Source organism: Hylobates moloch, unplaced genomic scaffold, assembly GCF_009828535.3.
Source record: "Hylobates moloch isolate HMO894 unplaced genomic scaffold, HMol_V3 SCAFFOLD_16, whole genome shotgun sequence".
NCBI lineage: Eukaryota > Metazoa > Chordata > Mammalia > Primates > Hylobatidae > Hylobates > Hylobates moloch.
In genome coordinates, this window is record NW_026652291.1 from 42,053,583 (window position 1) to 42,071,493 (window position 17,911).

The 17,911-nt window shown below is 36.1% G+C and overlaps 1 protein-coding gene across 1 annotated transcript in view; it reads left to right on the top strand.

Annotated features, from left to right (window-relative positions):
* The window catches only part of PPP2R5E (protein phosphatase 2 regulatory subunit B'epsilon), a 50,633-nt gene extending 45,561 nt beyond the window's left edge, over positions 1–5,072 (top strand). Inside the window, exon 12 of the mRNA XM_058429387.1 lies at positions 3,273–5,072. Coding sequence (XP_058285370.1) covers positions 3,273–3,372 — 100 coding nt within the window. The 3' untranslated portion in view covers positions 3,373–5,072. The remainder of the gene's footprint in view (positions 1–3,272) is intronic.
* The last annotated feature ends 12,839 nt before the right edge of the window (positions 5,073–17,911 follow it).

Consider the following 17,911-nt stretch of genomic DNA (forward strand, 5'->3'; position numbering starts at 1 on the left):
CACTTGAACCCGGGAAGGGGAGGTTGCCTTTAGCAGAGTTTGCATCATTGTACTCCAGCCTGGGCAACAAGAGCAATCCCAGCTCTTTGGGAGGCTGAGATGGGCGGATCACGAGGTCAGGAGATTGAGACTATCCTGGCTAACATGGTGAAACCCCATCTCTGCTAAAACTACAAAAAATTAGCCAGGCGTGGTGGCGGGCGCTGGTAGTCCCAGCTACTCGGGAGGCTGAGGCAGGAGAATGGCGTGAACCCAGGAGGCAGAGCTTGCAGTGAGCCGAGATTGCACCACTGCACTCCAGCCTGGGCGACAGAGCGAGACTCTGTCTCAAAAAAAAAAAAAAAAAAAAGAGAAAATAGGTTTTTAAAAGCAAGGATAATAATTTGTCAAATGAGCAATAGAAGGGTGTACTGACAGATGGAAACATTGGTTTCTCCATAGGTGTGGGAATAGGACAAGGGAATGAAGAAATTTAGTTGGTACTGTCAGAGAATAACTGAATGGACAATTTTACTTCAGGAGGGCAAGAAGTTAATGGTTTCAGTTCAGATCAAATTTTGAAATATTACAAATCTGAAAATGGTGGGTGGAATAAGTACGTAACACTGTTAGATACATATGCCAACATTAGTGCTATGTAAAATTGAAATTAGAAGAGAATTTGACAATATCCCCTGCATGACAGTGTGGTTAAGCGTTAAAATTTCCACCTACAGGGAGAGAGAAAAGTGGGAAAGATTGGGGGTGACAATAACTATATCAGCAATATTTAGAATTTTTAAAGATAAAGTTGTCAGTATGAAAGCTGTGTGATAACTGAGCATAATGCTCAGTTGGAAGAAAAGCCCCACAGGATAAATTGCATCGAGTGCCATAAATCTCTTTATCAAAAGCATGAAACACTTTAGTAACAAGATGAGGAATGTTTTAATGATGTCTACACTTAATTAACCAATTTATGCCTAGTGTTCCATTATTGGAACGCTAAGCTTGTGGGAGTTATTTTTATCCCATTGCTCAAGGTCATTGCCAAGGTCTGATTTTTCACAAAAAAATTTTGCAACCTCTGGCATAAATGGGTTAAAACGGCAAATTAGGGCAATGTGAACCTGAAATACATTGAAATGTTTTTTAGTTGAGTAGAATTCCAAGCCCTTGTTTACCATCCCCTTCTCTCTCCAAATAAAAAGTCATATTCATCGAAAGTCAGCAGGATCTATAGATTTGATTTATATATACCCAAATTGTGTTCTTTGCTAACATTTATTTAGACCTCATAATTATCCCCAGACTGTACTGAGAAACAAAAAGTGATAATTTGTCAAACAGCTTGATTATATTTAGAATCTGGAATGCACCAGGAGTGGTGCTGCACACTGTAGTCCCAGCCACTCAGGAGGCTGAGGCAAGAGGATTGCTTGAGCCCAGGTGGTTGAGGCTACAGTGAGCTATGATTGTGCCACTGCACTTTAGCCTGAGTGACAGAATAAGACCCTGACTCTAAGAAAAAAACAAAAGCAAAAACAAAAAAAACCAGAAGAAGATTGGAGGATTATCTAATCTTGCCCTTATTGTCCTATAAGTGCAATTTTTTCAGGGTCAAAATGAACAAATAGGTAATTATATGAAAACTAGTCTGCTTACTGAAATTTATATTGTGCAGATTTGTATTTGAGATAGCTGAAACTAATTATGGTAAACAAGACCTAAGTTATGAAAATATTACCTATTAGATCATGATATTAATTACCATATGGCTTTACTAAGCCATAAGCATTTATTGTAAAGAGTTCCACTGGTTTGTGCTCCCATATGGTCTTAAACATTTCTAGTTAATACCAGACAATTATGGCATTATAATTCAACATTTCCTCAAGTCTCTAGTGGAATAAGAGTATAAAATTACTTAGGTTTTTCTTGAGTTTTTTGGGAGTTGGAGGGGATGAAGATTAATCTCTATTGCTCTAGCTATTAATATAACTTTTAAAAAACATTGGTTATAATGTTTTAAAAAAATGAGGCATTGGAATTACATACAAATGTCACTCAACCCATGTGGATTTCCCTGCATAGAAATTGTACTGTGGCTGAAGTTTTAATCCTTGTTAAGTGAGGTAGGGCATGGATTATATCCCCATGCCTGAGATGGTGGAGCCCCCATTTTCAGGAATTATCTGAATTCCTGGATTTATGAATGTTAATCTGGATCTGCCTTTTTTTTTTTTTTTTTTGGAGACGGAGTCTTGCTCTGTCCCCCAGGCTGGAGGGCAGTGGTATGATCTCGGCTCGCTGCAATCTCCGCCCGCCACAATCTCTGCCTCCCGGGTTCAAGCAATTCTCCTACCTCAGCCTCCCAAGTAGCTGGGACTACAGGCACACGCCACTGTGCCCGGCTAATTTTTGTATTTTTAGTAGAGACGGGGTCTCACCGGTGATCCACCCACCTCGGCCTCCCAAAGTGCTAGAATTACAGACGTGAACCACTGCGCCCAGCCTGGGTCTGCTTTTTATTGGTTCGCTGCAACATGGAAAAACCAGAGACAGTGTAGTGAATTATTTTTAATAAATGTGAATTTATTTAACTTATAATATAGTCTTATATTCCTGCATCATGTACTTCCTACTTGGTTGATGTTAAAAATCCTTTTTTTGTAAAAATGTAATTTTAAAATGTCCTTGGCAAAATAAAGTTTGTCGATTCTAATTTGGACATCCAATTTTTGGGGGAAGTTTTACCAAATAGTGAAATCTCAAAGTCTCAAAATCACTAAATTTAAAATCACTGAAATTGATATTGAGCCCAATTTGAAGGCTTTGATGCATTAAAATTTACTACATAATAATATCAACCAAGTTCTTTTCAGATCATTAAAAGTGAAATCACAAGTTTTCAGTTTCTTCTAAACTGCTGAAGAATTTAAATATACATGAGGTAGGAAAAATAGATATGAATAAAGGAGCAGATATATTTTCTTGACCTACTGTATTCTCTGTATCAGTGTCATCTCCAGCATCCTTTTTGAGAAACTATTTGGAGATAAAGAAAAGTTAAGATTCTTACTAAGCTGCAAGTGAAGATCACTAATATGCCCTTGATTTTACAATAACTGATGCATATAAGTCATTCCCATTTTTGTTTCTTAGTAATTTTAATTTTCTGAATTAAGCTAAGTATAAAGGAGTGTCAAGGTGAAATTGTAAAATATTCATTGTTGCATAATCTCATTAAATTAAACCTCAGCTGTTCACATTGTATTCTATTTCTTCCTCAGTGAGAAAAAGAAAGAAAAGGAGCGTGAAGAATTGTGGAAAAAATTGGAGGACCTGGAGTTAAAGAGAGGTCTTAGACGTGATGGAATAATTCCAACTTAACAAAAACAATGACAACAACATTACTAACCTGTGGAGTCACACATTTATGTAGTAGAAGATGGAGCAACAGTTTTCTGTATTGTGCAACTTTACAGTAGATTTCACATTTGTTTCATTATTACAACAGCACTGTATATACCTGTCTCTAAGTAAAGGAAAAAACAAAATAAGGACTTCAATCCAAAGTTTGGACAGTAGATGGACTTCTCAGAACTTTGCAAACATAATCATTGTTCTAACCCTCTTTTAAAAAAAAAATCGGTCTTCAAAGATCTGTTGATGAAATTGCTATGTTAAAATTCCATTATCGGGAGTTCCTTATTTATCACTAGCAGAGAGTATGATACAATTTTCAAATGTGAACAATCTTAAATTTAGCTTGTCTTTCTGCTAAGCTGTTAAATGTATTTATAGTAAAGGAAGAAAAAAAGACTGTCATTTCCTTATAAGTTTGTATAACATCCTCCTCTGGATAACTTGACTGTAATTTGACATCTTTTTCTTTTGCACATCTTCCCGAGTTGAATGTCCACGTGGAATGGGGTCATGAATTATAAAAGTTCCTGATAAGAGTTTTGTTTACTGGGGTGAACATCTTTCCAGTAACCAGGTAGTCCTGGTACTCCTTTAGTTTTAAAATTAGGAGTTAAAAGAGAAGAGGTGATAAACATAGTAGGGAAGGGAATATTGGATTCATGCATCAGTTTATGGTGAATCCAAATCAATGTCTTGAATCCTTTGAAAACAGGCACTGGGACATCACAGGCTTCAGTACCTGACCAGTATTAGTTGCATATATCATTGAACACACATACCAGAGATGTTTTAGAAATGTGAGAAAAACATCCTTTTGGACCATTTGAAATAAGAAAAACACTAAACAATACAACCATGAAATTGATCGCCGGGATTGCAAATCTAATTGGGAAAAGAGTTGAGCAAACAGCTTGGACTGTTTGGAGTTGTTGCCTTACTTTTTAATATGTATTTATAAAGTATTCCAGCAAAAGAGGATGTAGCCTCTGGGAAAAAACAAACATGTTACAGTGTTTTTTGTAGATTCTCATTCTATATCTCATCACAGCGCCAGCCCTGTTTTTAGCCGGAAAGGATTCAGGATAAACATTATTATGCATTCTGAATTGGATGCATATTCCTAACTACTGTATTTGTTACCAAAAGTGGTTCTACAAATGCTACTGAAAAAAATCTGGAAATTCCTAATGTCCTGAGTATTAATAATAAAGTTTAAAAATGCTTTTATATCAAAGGTGCATTGTGACCAAATTGTTTAAGAAAAAGAACAAAAAAAACAAAATCTAGGGCTGTATTATATATATATATATATATATATATATATATATATATATATATATATCTTATTGGCTCTCTGCTTTGTATTTAAATGAAGAATCTTACATCTTGGGTAGGTAGACTGCTGATAAAACTTGTGTACAGTATGTACTTACCTAATGCAGTTGCATTATTATGTACTGAAAGATATGTGTTTGGAGGTTTATTTCCAGGATGCTTTTGCTTGTTATGGACGTGGCAGCAGTGAGTTGGTAATCCTAAACCATCACTTCCAGCAGTATTCACAGTATAGAGCTGATTCTGTGTTCATGTGTTGAATTGTGATAGTAGCAAACATGAACATATGAACTATTGTTGCTCTTAATAGAAATACAATATAAATATGGGCTTGTATATTTTCTTCCGTACATTTAAATATAAAGTAGAATATGCAGTTTTATTATTTTTAAGAAAAAGAAAAAAGAGCTGCTGACCTTTCTCCCCCATAAAGTTTTTCAGGATGATCAGGTCACAGTGTGTACGTAAGAGTCAGCTAATTGTGGATATTGTCATCTCGGTAACTTTGTAAAAAAACAAAAACAAAACTGGCATTGTTAATTCCAAAAAAAAACCAAAAAAAAAACCAGCAGTTAAAAAAAAAAAAAGTCGTATGCAACACCAGACGCAACATGGTTTAATGGAATTAATAATTTTTTTTTTTTTTTAAAGAACATTGATGAGGATTCACTGTAAAGTTGGCAGAGGCTGCCAAAGACAAAACAACTGACTTTAAAAATGCTGGAACAAAGTGATAAAAAATAAATTTGTAACAAATCTTCTCCTTTTTAGCCCTTGTCATTTTAGCCCTTTAGTTTCAACTCTGCATTATATTTAGTTTATATAGTATAAACTTTTGTCTGCCGTTAATTCGTCTTTTTAGGTAGAAGACATTAAAATCACAGGTTTATGAAGAATCTCTGCCCATTGGAATGAAATGCAGTCATTTGAAATGAGAAAGGCCAGGATCCTTTTTTGCACCTTACCCTGTCTTCAAGAGTAAAGGTGAACACTTACAGCTATCCTCCTTGATGTCAATTTTGTATGTTGATCATTCCAAACTGAGAAGAATAAAGCCACATTTTAGACATATTTATAGAATCAATTGAAGCTATATGTCTAAAATTCATAGGGCAACTTCTGAGAAGAAACACTGTCTTTTTCTTTTTTAATGGAAAGTGACAATGTGACATTAGTCATGTTGTGTGCGGTGACGCAGAGTAACTGAGGTAATCTGACTGTTGCACTATGTGACATATTTCAGGACGTACTTGCTGCATTTGCAGCAGCCCTCTCTCTATGTCCCTTCCCACAATTCTGCTGTTGCTGCAACTTGAGTTAATTGTGACAAATGCATCTTTGTGTTATATTTTGTTTGCTTCATAATTTCCAGAACTATATATAAATATATTTTTTAAATAGCAAATATTGTAGTTAGTGAGTGATGATCACTCCAACCTTATCCTTACCATATTGGTTTCAGGGATAGGATTAAGAGTGTCTTTGGAAGAGAAAAATACACACAACCCTGTGGTTTAGAATGACACTGAGGCCTTAGGCTGTGGGCCTAGAACAACTATGTGAGTGAATTCACCCATCTCATACTTTGAATCAAGCATGCATTCCTTTTTCTCATTGTGCAAGTATCCCCAGTTGTTCTCCTTCAGTGTTGAGTTTTTGTCCTTTTAAATTTTATTATATTTTGCTCTCCCTAACATTTGACTTTTTTATAAAAGAAAAGAAAAAAAAAAGAAATAAATAATACCGTCGATGCCGCTGGATACTCACAAGCAGGGTTATGCTCCTTCATCTTGGGCTTGTTTGCCTAAATGAAAGGGTTTAATTTATTTTGTACCTCCTATGCGTGGGATAGTCCAGGGTGCAGAGCCAGGACTTGCTTGTAATTGCACCTGCTATACTTAAATGTATAGCCCTAGGCTCAATCACACTATGGAAAGAAACAAAAAAAGTATATTTAGAGCTTTAAAAGCTTTTTTATTTTTTTGTGGGGATGAGGGTGGGATGGGAAAGGGATGTATGGACGTTATTGGCATTTTTAAGTGTTTAGAGTTTTTTGGGGTTTGGGGTGGTTTTTTTCCTTGTTTTCCTTTTTTCCTTTTAATTGGATGCACTGACCTGGCCCAGGAAATGAAGAGATTCTCTTTTGATGCTATTACCAATGTTATCATAAAGTGACAGTCACCTGTAACAAAAAGGTGGCACCAGACATGATCACTGATGTTTTATTTGCACATCAATATTTTTATTTTTGTATTCTGGCTCAGCTGCTTCTCTGAGTGGAGTTAAGGAATGAGCCACAAAGGATTTTTGTAGTAGGTATATTGGCATTGCATTTTATATTCCTCTATATTTAATTTTGAAAATCTAAAAGAAGGATTGTGCATCTTGAGAGAAAGTTGAGCAAATTGTGATCTAGCGGAATGTTAATTTGTGCTGCTTCTTGTGCACGATAGCAGCAGTAGTATCTCTCTTGGAAATAAACATCCCATATTATGATGTCTATGAATATAGGTTTCCTTTTCTTCCTTCTCTCCCTCCTTCCCCCACCTTTCTCTTTTTTTTCTCTCTCTCAGCTTCTCTTTTCCTCCTTCCCTCTTCCCTTCCTCTTTCTTTACTTTTTTTGAAATCACTTATTGTAAATAAGTTGTAATCCAAACCTCATGTATCAATGGGGAACTTTCAAATATAAATATTACCAATGCATTTTCTGGTTGTTGTCTGATTTTTGATTGAAGTATAATGAGAATGACATGTCTGTTGCTTTTGGTTTGAGGAGTTCGCTTTAGCTTCATAAATCTTTTGGTATTTTAGTATTTCATTGTTTTAGCAGGAGAGGGCAGCAAAAGTTCATTTTCCCTGTTAGTAATGCTGTGGTTCATGATCGGTTTTAAATTTAGCTCTATGTGTGTTTTTTTTTAAACAGCATCTCTTTGTGAGTAGAGGTAAAAATGAAACATTTTTGATATGAAAAGTTGCATATGAAAATTATAGACTGGTTCAACCAGACAGTGAAGACTTCTGATCCACATCAAACTTAAAATGCCACAAAACAATCTTCCACCTCTGGCTAAAACATGCTACTTCCTTTTCAAACACCACAAAATACAAGCTGAGTCTTAAACACTTGGAATTTAAAATGTTTTTCTTTGGAAATGATTTGCTTTCTTCAGAGTGGTAACAGAAACAAAAATGAAGGTGCTCCCCAAAAAGAAATGTAACCTTCCCCTTTCACAGATGTGTGAGAGGTTCTGTACTCTGGGTGCATCATAATAAAGAAGCAGTGAAGAGTTTTCAGGTGCCTGGCTGTTTTTGTTTGTTTGTTTCTGAACTCCGTGGCCTTTTGAACCATACAAATATTAGATTTGATTAACTTAGCTTTGAGGCAGTGGGGTTGGTATGTTCAGGCTTTCATTTTGAGAAGTCGGTTTATGATGATGATTATGTAATATTGGGAAATGGTCCAGTATCAGTTGCTGTATAACATACTACTCCAAAAGTAGCGGCTTAGAAAAACAACAATTTATTCTCATCACAAATCTATAGTTTGGGAAGGACTTGGCAAGAACATCGTGTCTCTGATCCTCGAGTGTCAACCAGGGTGTCACAGGTGGGGCAGGAAACTTCACTTACATGGTTGACAAGTTAGTGCTCACTTACATGGCTCACTTACATGGTTGAAAGTTAGTGCTGACGTTTGGCTTGGAGTTCAACCAGGGGTCTCAGTTCTTCCTCACGGTACTTTCTTCTTGGGCTTCCTCACAGCATGGCAGCTGGGTTCTGGGAGGCAGGAAGTGGAAGCTGCCTCTTCTTTGAGGCCTGGGCCCAGAAACTATCATGGCATCACCTCCACCATATTCTATTGGTCAGGCGGTCACAGAGCCTGCTCAGATTCAAGTGGAGGGGGCATAGTCCTCACTGTGAATCAATGAGAAGTGTTTTCAGTGATTTGCAGTTATCTTTAAGCTACCATGGGATAGTTTTTTTTTTTTTTTGTAAAGTATTTGATTTAGGTGTGATCTACTCCCTTAGCTAATTAAATTACATCAAATTGGAACCATGTGGAATTAACCAATTAATATTTCATATTAAAATTAATCTGGGTTTGGAAGGGAAAAGCCCTTGTAAATGTCAGCAATTTTGTATTTCAAAGCATAACCACTTGTAGCACCTGAAGGTCAACCTCTTGGTAAGTTAGAAAGAAGAAACTTGTAACAACAAATTTTAGGGTTCAAGAGACTTAAGAGATGATTTTAAGAAAATATCTAATTCTTTGCATAATGTTGCTTCCTGTCTGTAAGTGAATATTTAAAAGAATGGAGGCAAAGTAAATGTACAATAAAGATACAGATTTTTGTATAAGTAGTATGTCTATTAGATAAGTAATGTTTCTATTAGATTAAGTTTACATTATACTTTTAAATTTTTTTAAGGGAGACCAAAGTATGTGATAGTTAAAGGGGAATTAGTTTGACTTTTTTTAAATGGTTTTTTTTGGAGTGAGTATTGCTTTTTTATTATTAGGCACATATTTTTTTTGGACCACTGGAAACAAGAGTAGATAAACATTTATTGCCTATCAGCCAAGTGAGAGAACCTCTGGATAGATTCTTAATTTTATTATTACAAAAAAAAACAATGAGATTATTAGCCTTATTAAACACATGGGGAAATTTAGACTCACAAATTAAATAATGGGTCCAAATGTACCTGATTGATTCTTCTATGATGCTTGTTCATTATACAATACACATTCTCAGAAAGGCAGAATTATTTGCTTTTACGATTGTTTTTTGTGACCTAAGAAACTGTTCTTCCCCCATTTTCCTATCCCAGGCCAAAAAATGTTCCCTTAGTTTTTCTGTAAGAGCTTTATAACTTTAGCTTTTATATTGAGGTCTGTGATTCATCTTGGATTATTATGTGTAGGTTGTAAAATAGGAATCTAGATCCAGTTTTTCCACGTGGATATTCAGTTATTGTGGGGCCAATTGTTGAAAAGTCTCCCCAAAGAACTGCTTTCTTGTCAAAAAGCTACCTTAAAAGTGTATATCTAAGTCTGGGTTCTCTTTTCTGTTCTAATGGTTGATATTTTTATCCTTATGCCAGAACCACACTGTCATGATTGCTGTAGCTTTATAATAGTCTTGAATCAAGTTGTCTTTCAGTTTTGTATTTTTCAAAATTGCTTTCAGTATTCTAAGTCCTTTGCATTTCTACATAAAATTTAGAAGCAGCATGTCTACCAAAGGGAAAAAAAAAGCCTGGGTGGGATTATGGTTGGGGTTACATGAGGGCTGTGCTCTCATGAATGGATTGATGCCATTACTGGGAGACTGGGGGTGGGTTTGTTATTACAGGGAGTGGGTTCATTGTATTTAATAAAAGGGTGAGTTTGGTTCTGTCTCTCTCTTTCTCCCTCTCTCTTGCTCCCTCCCTCCCTCCCTCCCTCTCCTGTCCTCCCCCTTTTACCTCCGCATCTTGCCTTGCATCTTGGGATGACAAGCAGGAAGGTCCTTGCCAGATGCCAGCACCTTGATATTGGACTTCCCAGCCTCCAGAACGGTGAGGAATACATTTCTTTTCTTTATAAGTTACCCAGTCCCTGGTATTCTGTTATAACAGCACAAAATGGACTAAGACATAATCCATAAACATGGTATTGCTCTTCATTTATTTAATCTTAATTAAATGTGTTGTTAGCCATAGGTTTTTCCTAGATGTCTTTTATCAGATTGAGGAGCTACCTTTTTATTTCTAGTTTGCTGAGAGTTTTTATCATGAAGAATGTTATTTGTTAAATACTTTTTAAATATATTAAAATGATATGATTGTTTTATTGTGCTTAATTACATTAAATTTCTGGGATAAACATCTGTGTGTAGGTTGTAAGAAAGGAATCTAGATCTCTCTGTGTGTGCGTGTGTGTGTGTGTGTGTGAGTGTGTATCATTGAACTTAAATCTCTAAATTTATAATCTTTCATGATGTTTTTGGTAAGTTTCTAGTCAAATATTTGAAATAATTATTTTTCAAATATTCTCTCTGCCCCATTCTTTCTATTGCCTTCTTCTGTGACACTAATTATGTATTAACTTTTTGGTATTGTACTATAGGTCACAGAGGTACTGTTGATTAAAAATTTGTTTTAATTGAGATGAAATTCACATAGTAAAAGTAGCCATGTTATGGTGTATGATTTATTGGCATTTGATATATTCACAATATTGTGCAATCATCATTTCTTTCTAGTTCAAAATATTTTCTTCCCCCTAAAAGGAAACATAGTACCCGTGAAGCAGTCACTTCTTATTCCTCCCTCAGCCCCTGGCAACCGCTAATCTGCTTTCTGCCTTTATGGATTTACCTATTCTGGATATTTCATATCAATGGAATCATACAGTATGTGATCTTTTGTGTCTGACTTCTTTCATTTAGCATGTTTTTGAGGTTCATTTATGTTGTAGCATATATCAGTACTTCATTCTTTTTAATGGCTGAATAATATTCTGTCATGGATATACCACATCTATTTATTCATTTATCAGTTTATGTGCATTTAGGTTATTTTTACTGTATGGCTCTTATAAATAGTGCTTCTAGGAACATTCATTTTAAATTTTTGTTTGAATACCTATTTTTAATTGTTTTGGATATATTGGTAATTGTAGAATTGCTGTTTCACTTTTTGAGAAACTGTCAAACTTTTTCACAGAAGCTGCACTATTTTACATTCTTGCCAGCAGAGGGTTCTGATTGCTCCACATCCATGCCAGGACTCATTTTCTCATTATTATTGTTGTTGCTGTCATCTTAGTGGGTGTGCCATGTTTTTTTTTAAAGAGTGTCTTTTTTTTTTTCAGCGTTCTTTAAATTGGGTAACTTATTGATTTATCTTTAAGTTCACTGGTTGTTTCCTGTCATCTTTATTTGCTGTTAAGCCCATACAGTACTGTTTTTCTTTTAGATATTGCATTTTTTACCTTAGAATTTCTACTTGGTTCATTTTTATAGTTTCTTTTTCTCTGTTGAGATTGCCTATCTCATCATTCACTGTATTTCTTAACATCACTGAGCATAATTAGAATATTTGTCATAAATTTCTTGTTTGCAAATTCCAATATCAGGGTCATCTCAGGATCTGTTTTTAAGTCTTTTTCTTGAGAATTTGTCACATTTCCTGTTTTTTTTTTTTTTTCAAGCAATTTTGTATCCTGTCCTGGCTATTTTGAATATTATGTTATGGGAACTTTGTATCTGTAGTATTCCTCTGAAGAGTTTTGATTATTTTGTTTTAGCAAACAACTTGGAAGAACTCAAACTGCCACCTCCTCTGGGGCAGCAGCTGAAGCTCAAATCTCAGTTCAATTATTTTATCCTTCCCTGGAGTTTGTTCCAGGCATGCAAGGGCCGGGTTAACCATAGATTTGGGCTGAGTTATGTGCAGGATTTGGTTTGCTCTTTTCTGATTCTCTCTTTTGTGGGGTATACCCTCACTCCCAGTGTCTGTGGTTGCTCCGAACTCTCTCCTCTGGTTCTTCAGGCCAGAAAGACAGTTTTTCTTTTGGTGTTCTACCTCACGTAGTGCTAACTCTCAGCCTAAAACTCATAAACATGGAAAGCTTACCCAGTATCATCCTTTTCTTCCCGAGTTGACTTCCCTCCAGAATATGCTTTTCAGGGCTTTCTAGTTGCCTTCCTTCCTTTGTATTTTGCACTTTGTTCTTTGTATTTTGGCTAGATTTTATCATGTTTGTCTGCAAGAGGAGGTTTATTAGGATTTTAATCAGATATTCTCAAAGCAGATCTTCCCTCAAAGGTTATGTTCTGGAGAACCATAGTTTTTTCCCCTGACACATATCTATTCTGCATATCAGGCATCGTGCTCAGTCAAGATTATTATAGTTTCCCACACATCAGCCATTTACATATCACTGTCACGAATTTTGCCATACACAGTTGACTCTTCAACAACATGGGTGTTAGGGGCACTGACTCCCCTCACAGTCGAAAATCTTTTGACTCCCCAAGAGCTTAACTGCTAATAGCCTACTGACCAGAAGCTTTACCAGTAACATAAAAAGTCAGCTAACATATGTTGTATGTTATATGTTTGCATGTTTTGTATGTTATATGTATTATATATTGTATTCTTAAGCTATAGACAAGAAAATGTTATTTAGAAAATCATAAGGAGAATATGTTTACTGTTCACTCAGTGGAAATGGATTAGCATAAAAGCCTTCATCTTTGTCATCTTCACGTTGAGTAGGCCGAGGAGGAGGAGGAAGAGGAGGGGTTGGTCTTGCTGTCTCAGGGGTGGCAGGGGCAGAAGTAAATCCATGTGTAAGTGCTATTCAAACCCATGTTGTTCAATGGTGATCTGTACTGTGTTATACTTGTAACTTAGCTTATTTAAAAATGACTCATTTTAATTCAAATTTGTTTTTTAAACTTTTTATTTTTAGATAATTGTTGACTTAAGGAAGTGTTGAAAAATAGTACCAGAAATTCCTGAGTACCCTACTTTCTCCTCAGCTTCCCCTTGTGTTAACATCTTCTATAACCATAGAACACTTATCCTTGGTACAATTATCTTAGATACAGTACTATTTTTTTTAATAAAATGTATTTTATTTAACATTTAAATAAAATGTATTTTATTTTATTTTATTTTAATTTTATTATTATTATACTTTAAGTTTTAGGGTACATGTGCACAGTGTGCAGGTTTGTTATATATGTATACATGTGCCATGCTGGTGTGCTGCACCCATCAACTCGTCATTTAGCATTAGGTATATCTCCCAATTCTATCCCTCCCTCCTCTCCCCACCCCACAGCAGTCCCTGGAGTGTGATGTTCCCCTTCCTGTGTCCATGTGTTCTCACTGTTCAATTCCCACCTATGAGTGAGAACATGCAGTGTTTGGTTTTTTGTCCTTGCGATAGTTTGCTGAGAATGATGGTTTCCAGTTTCATTCATGTCCCTACAAAGGACATGAACTCATCATTTTTTATGGCTGCATAGTATTCCATGGTGTATATGTGCCACATTTTCTTAATCCAGTCTATCGTTGTTGGACATTTGGGTTGGTTCCAAGTCTTTGCTATTGTGAATAGTGCCGCAATAAACATAACGTGTGCATGTGTCTTTATGGCAGCATGATTTATAGTCCTTTGGGTATATACCCAGTAATGGGATGGCTGGGTCAAATGGTATTTCTAGTTCTAGATCCTTGAGGAATCGCCACACTGACTTCCACAATGGTTGAACTAGTTTACAGTCCCACCAACAGTGTAAAAGTGTTCCTATTTCTCCACATCGTCTCCAGCACCTGTTGTTTCCTGACTTTTTAATGATGGCCATTCTAACTGGTGTGAGATGGTATCTCATTGTGGTTTTGATTTGCATTTCTCTGATGGCCAGTGATGATGAGCATTTTTTCATGTGTTTTTTGGCTGCATAAATGTCTTCTGTACTATTAACTAAAATACAGAACTTACTCCAGTTTCACTAGTCTTTCCTTTAATGCCCTTTTTGTCTTTCAGAATTCAATCCAGACTCCACATTATATTGAATTGTTATGTCTCCTTGGTCTTTTCCAATCTGTGACAGTTCCACAGTCTTTCCCTAAATTCCACAACTGATACTTTTGTACTTCTCCAGTCGATTTTCAGAAAGTCCCTCAATTTGGGTTTTTCTGATATTTTCTCATGATTAGATTGCAGTGAATACATTGTTTGGAAAGACGTTTCAGACATGATATGCCTCTTTCAGTGCGTGATATCGGGGGTACATGTTGTCAGTGTGTATTGCTGGTGATGTTTACCTTGATCATTTGGCTATGGTTCTGTTTAGAAGGACTTTGCACCATAAAATTACTATTTTTCTTTTTATAATTACTAAATAGTTTGGAGGAAATACTTAGAGACTATGTAAATGTCTATTTCTGCTTAAACTCTTGTCTGCTAATTTTTAGTAGTGTTCTAATGGCAGTTTTCTATTTTCTCTCATTCCTAATAAATTTATGAATTGATATTCTTCTGTAAGGAAGAGTAGTTGCTTCTTCCCCGTTTATTTATTGCTTCACATATTTATATGTATGTGGACTTGTGGATTTAATTTTATCCTTTGGGTTATAATCTAGTACTATTATTATTTTGTTTAAGTTGTTCCATTGGGAGCTTTTTCAGGTTGGCGCCCATGACCTTTTGATATGTGCACCCCACCCCATACACACACCCCTCTTTTTTAAAGCCCTTTCTTTATTTCTGGCACCATCACATGCTTCAGGTTTATTTTATATTTTTCCTGCCCTAGCCCCAGGAACAACCAGTTCTCTAGTGAATCTTGCTTTCTTTTATTAGAGAATGGTATTTAGAAACCAAGATCTGAATGCTAGATGTGTTCATTGCTGCTGTTTCTAGCCCCTCCCAGTAGAGATTTCTAGGATATATATGTTTGTACACTACTGCATACACACATCTGTGTTTCCGTATTTATCTGCCTATATTTTTAAAAACATGAATACATTATTAAAACCTCCAACTCTAATTCAGCACCACAGAGTTCATTCTAGCCCCTCCCTTTCCTTATTAGTAACTCCCTTCTCCAACAGTGATAAAACTGGTAATATGATCTGTAATATATTTACTTATTTGTTCAACTTTAATATACAAGTAAGGTAGTTTCAGAGTTCTTAACCGTTAACACCTATAATAAGAAACAAATTTACCAACTATAGTTCAGCATTTGTATACAGTTCTTTTTGTTTTTAGCTTCACAGTATTCATTTAAAGCACTGCTTTCCACAGCAATTTAGGTCAACTCCTTTCTTCCCCATCCACTTCAGTGTGGTTATTTTAATTAATTTGTAATAAAGTTAGTCATTTGTCATAGTCTCCTTTTTATCTTTTCCTCCACATCTTGGTTGATTTAAAAAAAATTTAAATATAGCATAATGTATTCCTTTGTTTTATGCAGTCCTATGGTTTGGACAAATGCATAGAACCTGGTGTCTACCACCACAGTTCCATGTGGAGGAGTTCCATTGCCCCTCAAAACTTCCTCATGCTCCTCCTTTATAGACAGTTCCTCTTGTCAGCCTAAGTCATAGGAATCACTAATCTATTTTCCTCCCTATAGTTTTGCCTTTCCAGAGTGCCATATAAATGGGATCATACAATATGTAGCCATACAAATGGACCTATCTTATTTCACTTAGTAAAATGCATTTAAGATTCATCCATGTTGTGTGAATCAATATTTCATTCCTTTATTGCTGAATATGTTCCATTGTTTCTTTGTCTACTTGCCAGTTAAAGGACATCTGGGTTGTTTCCAATTTTTGGTAAATAATTTTGAATAAAGTTACTATAATCATTTGTGTGCAGGCGTTTGATAACAAGTTTTCATTTCTCTTTGGTATATACCTAGGATTACCCAGATTCAGATTTAATAGGGTCCACTGGGTGCCCATCAAAATGAGTGAAAAAGACTCATCAAGGTACATACTTCTGAAATTTTCGCAACGTATGAAGAATAAAGAGTAGACAGATTCTAAAAGCTCCCAGTAGGGGGAAAACATTTAGAGAATCAAGAATCAGAATGATGGATCTCCTCAAAAGTATCACTGGGTGAAAAAGACAATGGGACAATGCTTTTAAATTTTTAAGGAAAAATAATTTTCAACCTAGACTTCCATATGCAGCCAATCAATTGTGAAGGTTGAGGTTTTAGACATGCTGTATTAAGAAAATTTACGTCTCATGCATTTTACTTAGGTTCAAAACTACTTGAGGATGTACTCCAGCAAAACAAAGAGAGTAAAACAAGAAGGCAGAAGACAGGATCCAGGAAACAGTGGATCCCTCCTGGCGGGGCACCAATGGGAAATACGATAGTTGTACAGCAGGCCTAGAAAGCATCCAGTGCAGATTGAAGCATGGGGATAAAAGACTCTGCAAGCAACAAAAAAAGGGGCAGGGGAGGGTTGAAGGAAGGACTTTGTAGAAAAACTGATATAATAATTGGGAAGGATTAATGAAATGTAAATGGCAGACAGGGTAAGAGAATAAGAGGCAATTAGAGACTCTAGGGGAAAAAGCTTTGTAAGGAAAAGTAATCATAGTATATTACTGGGCTGGCAGAGAATATTTACAGTCATCTTAGTCACAAGCTTTGATTATTGATTAATTAATAATGGTGCTATAACTCTATTAGGGTGGGAGCAAAGAGGTATAGGTGGTACAAGAGAGCTGAATCCTTAATGTATGTAGAGTTGCTAAAACAAGAAAGAGCAGTATAAGCAAATTGGAAATGTGGAAGCAATTACTGACAGTTTAAGAAGTTAAAATTAGTTAAAAGTAGTCAAAAAAGGAGAGAAGAGAGTGGTCATGCAGGAGGCATAACCATGTTTTACTAAAGTCTCAGTGCCTGAAAAATGGGTCAAATAAATAGCCTGCATTCTTATTTCAAAAGCTCAGTGTCACAAACCTGAGACAGCCTCAGCAGACTGAGACAGGCCTATTGGTATAAAGGGGCTTCTTTGAGGCCAGTGTGATTACATATATAAAGATAAAGCAGATCCACATCAAGCATTAGGAAGGAACAGGTTGCCTGATACCTCCCCAGATACATAATTTTTTTTTTTTTTTAGCTTTTGAGAATGCAGCGGTCAGGAATTGATTTGTGCCACTGTTTATTGTATCCCAGATTAGAAAGAAACCTGGCACAAATAGCCTCCTAGTTTGCTTGAATGAGGAAATGTGAACATCAGATGGTGTTAATGAGTTAGGCGTTTACAGGCTATTTCACTGACACAAAAAGGATATTATCACTGTTCCCCATTGCACTTGAGCACCTGGAGCGTCTCAGACAATAGCGAATTCACATAATGAGCAATCTGAAGTGTCAAGTGATGATGACTGAACAAATCAAGCTTGTGGATTTGCAAAGGAAGGCCAATTTCTTTGTGAGAACTCTGGAACAACATTGTCTCTTTAGAAAGCCCAGTGCTGGCTACAGGAGGTCTGGCTGGCGGGGAAGGGGCCACATGGAGGGACCTGAGAGGCCATCGGCAGGAGAGGGAGAGGAACTTTATTGCTTCCGCAGACTGTAAATCTCAGGGCCGAAGGTCACCAGGCATCCTTATGGGGGCTGTAGTTTCA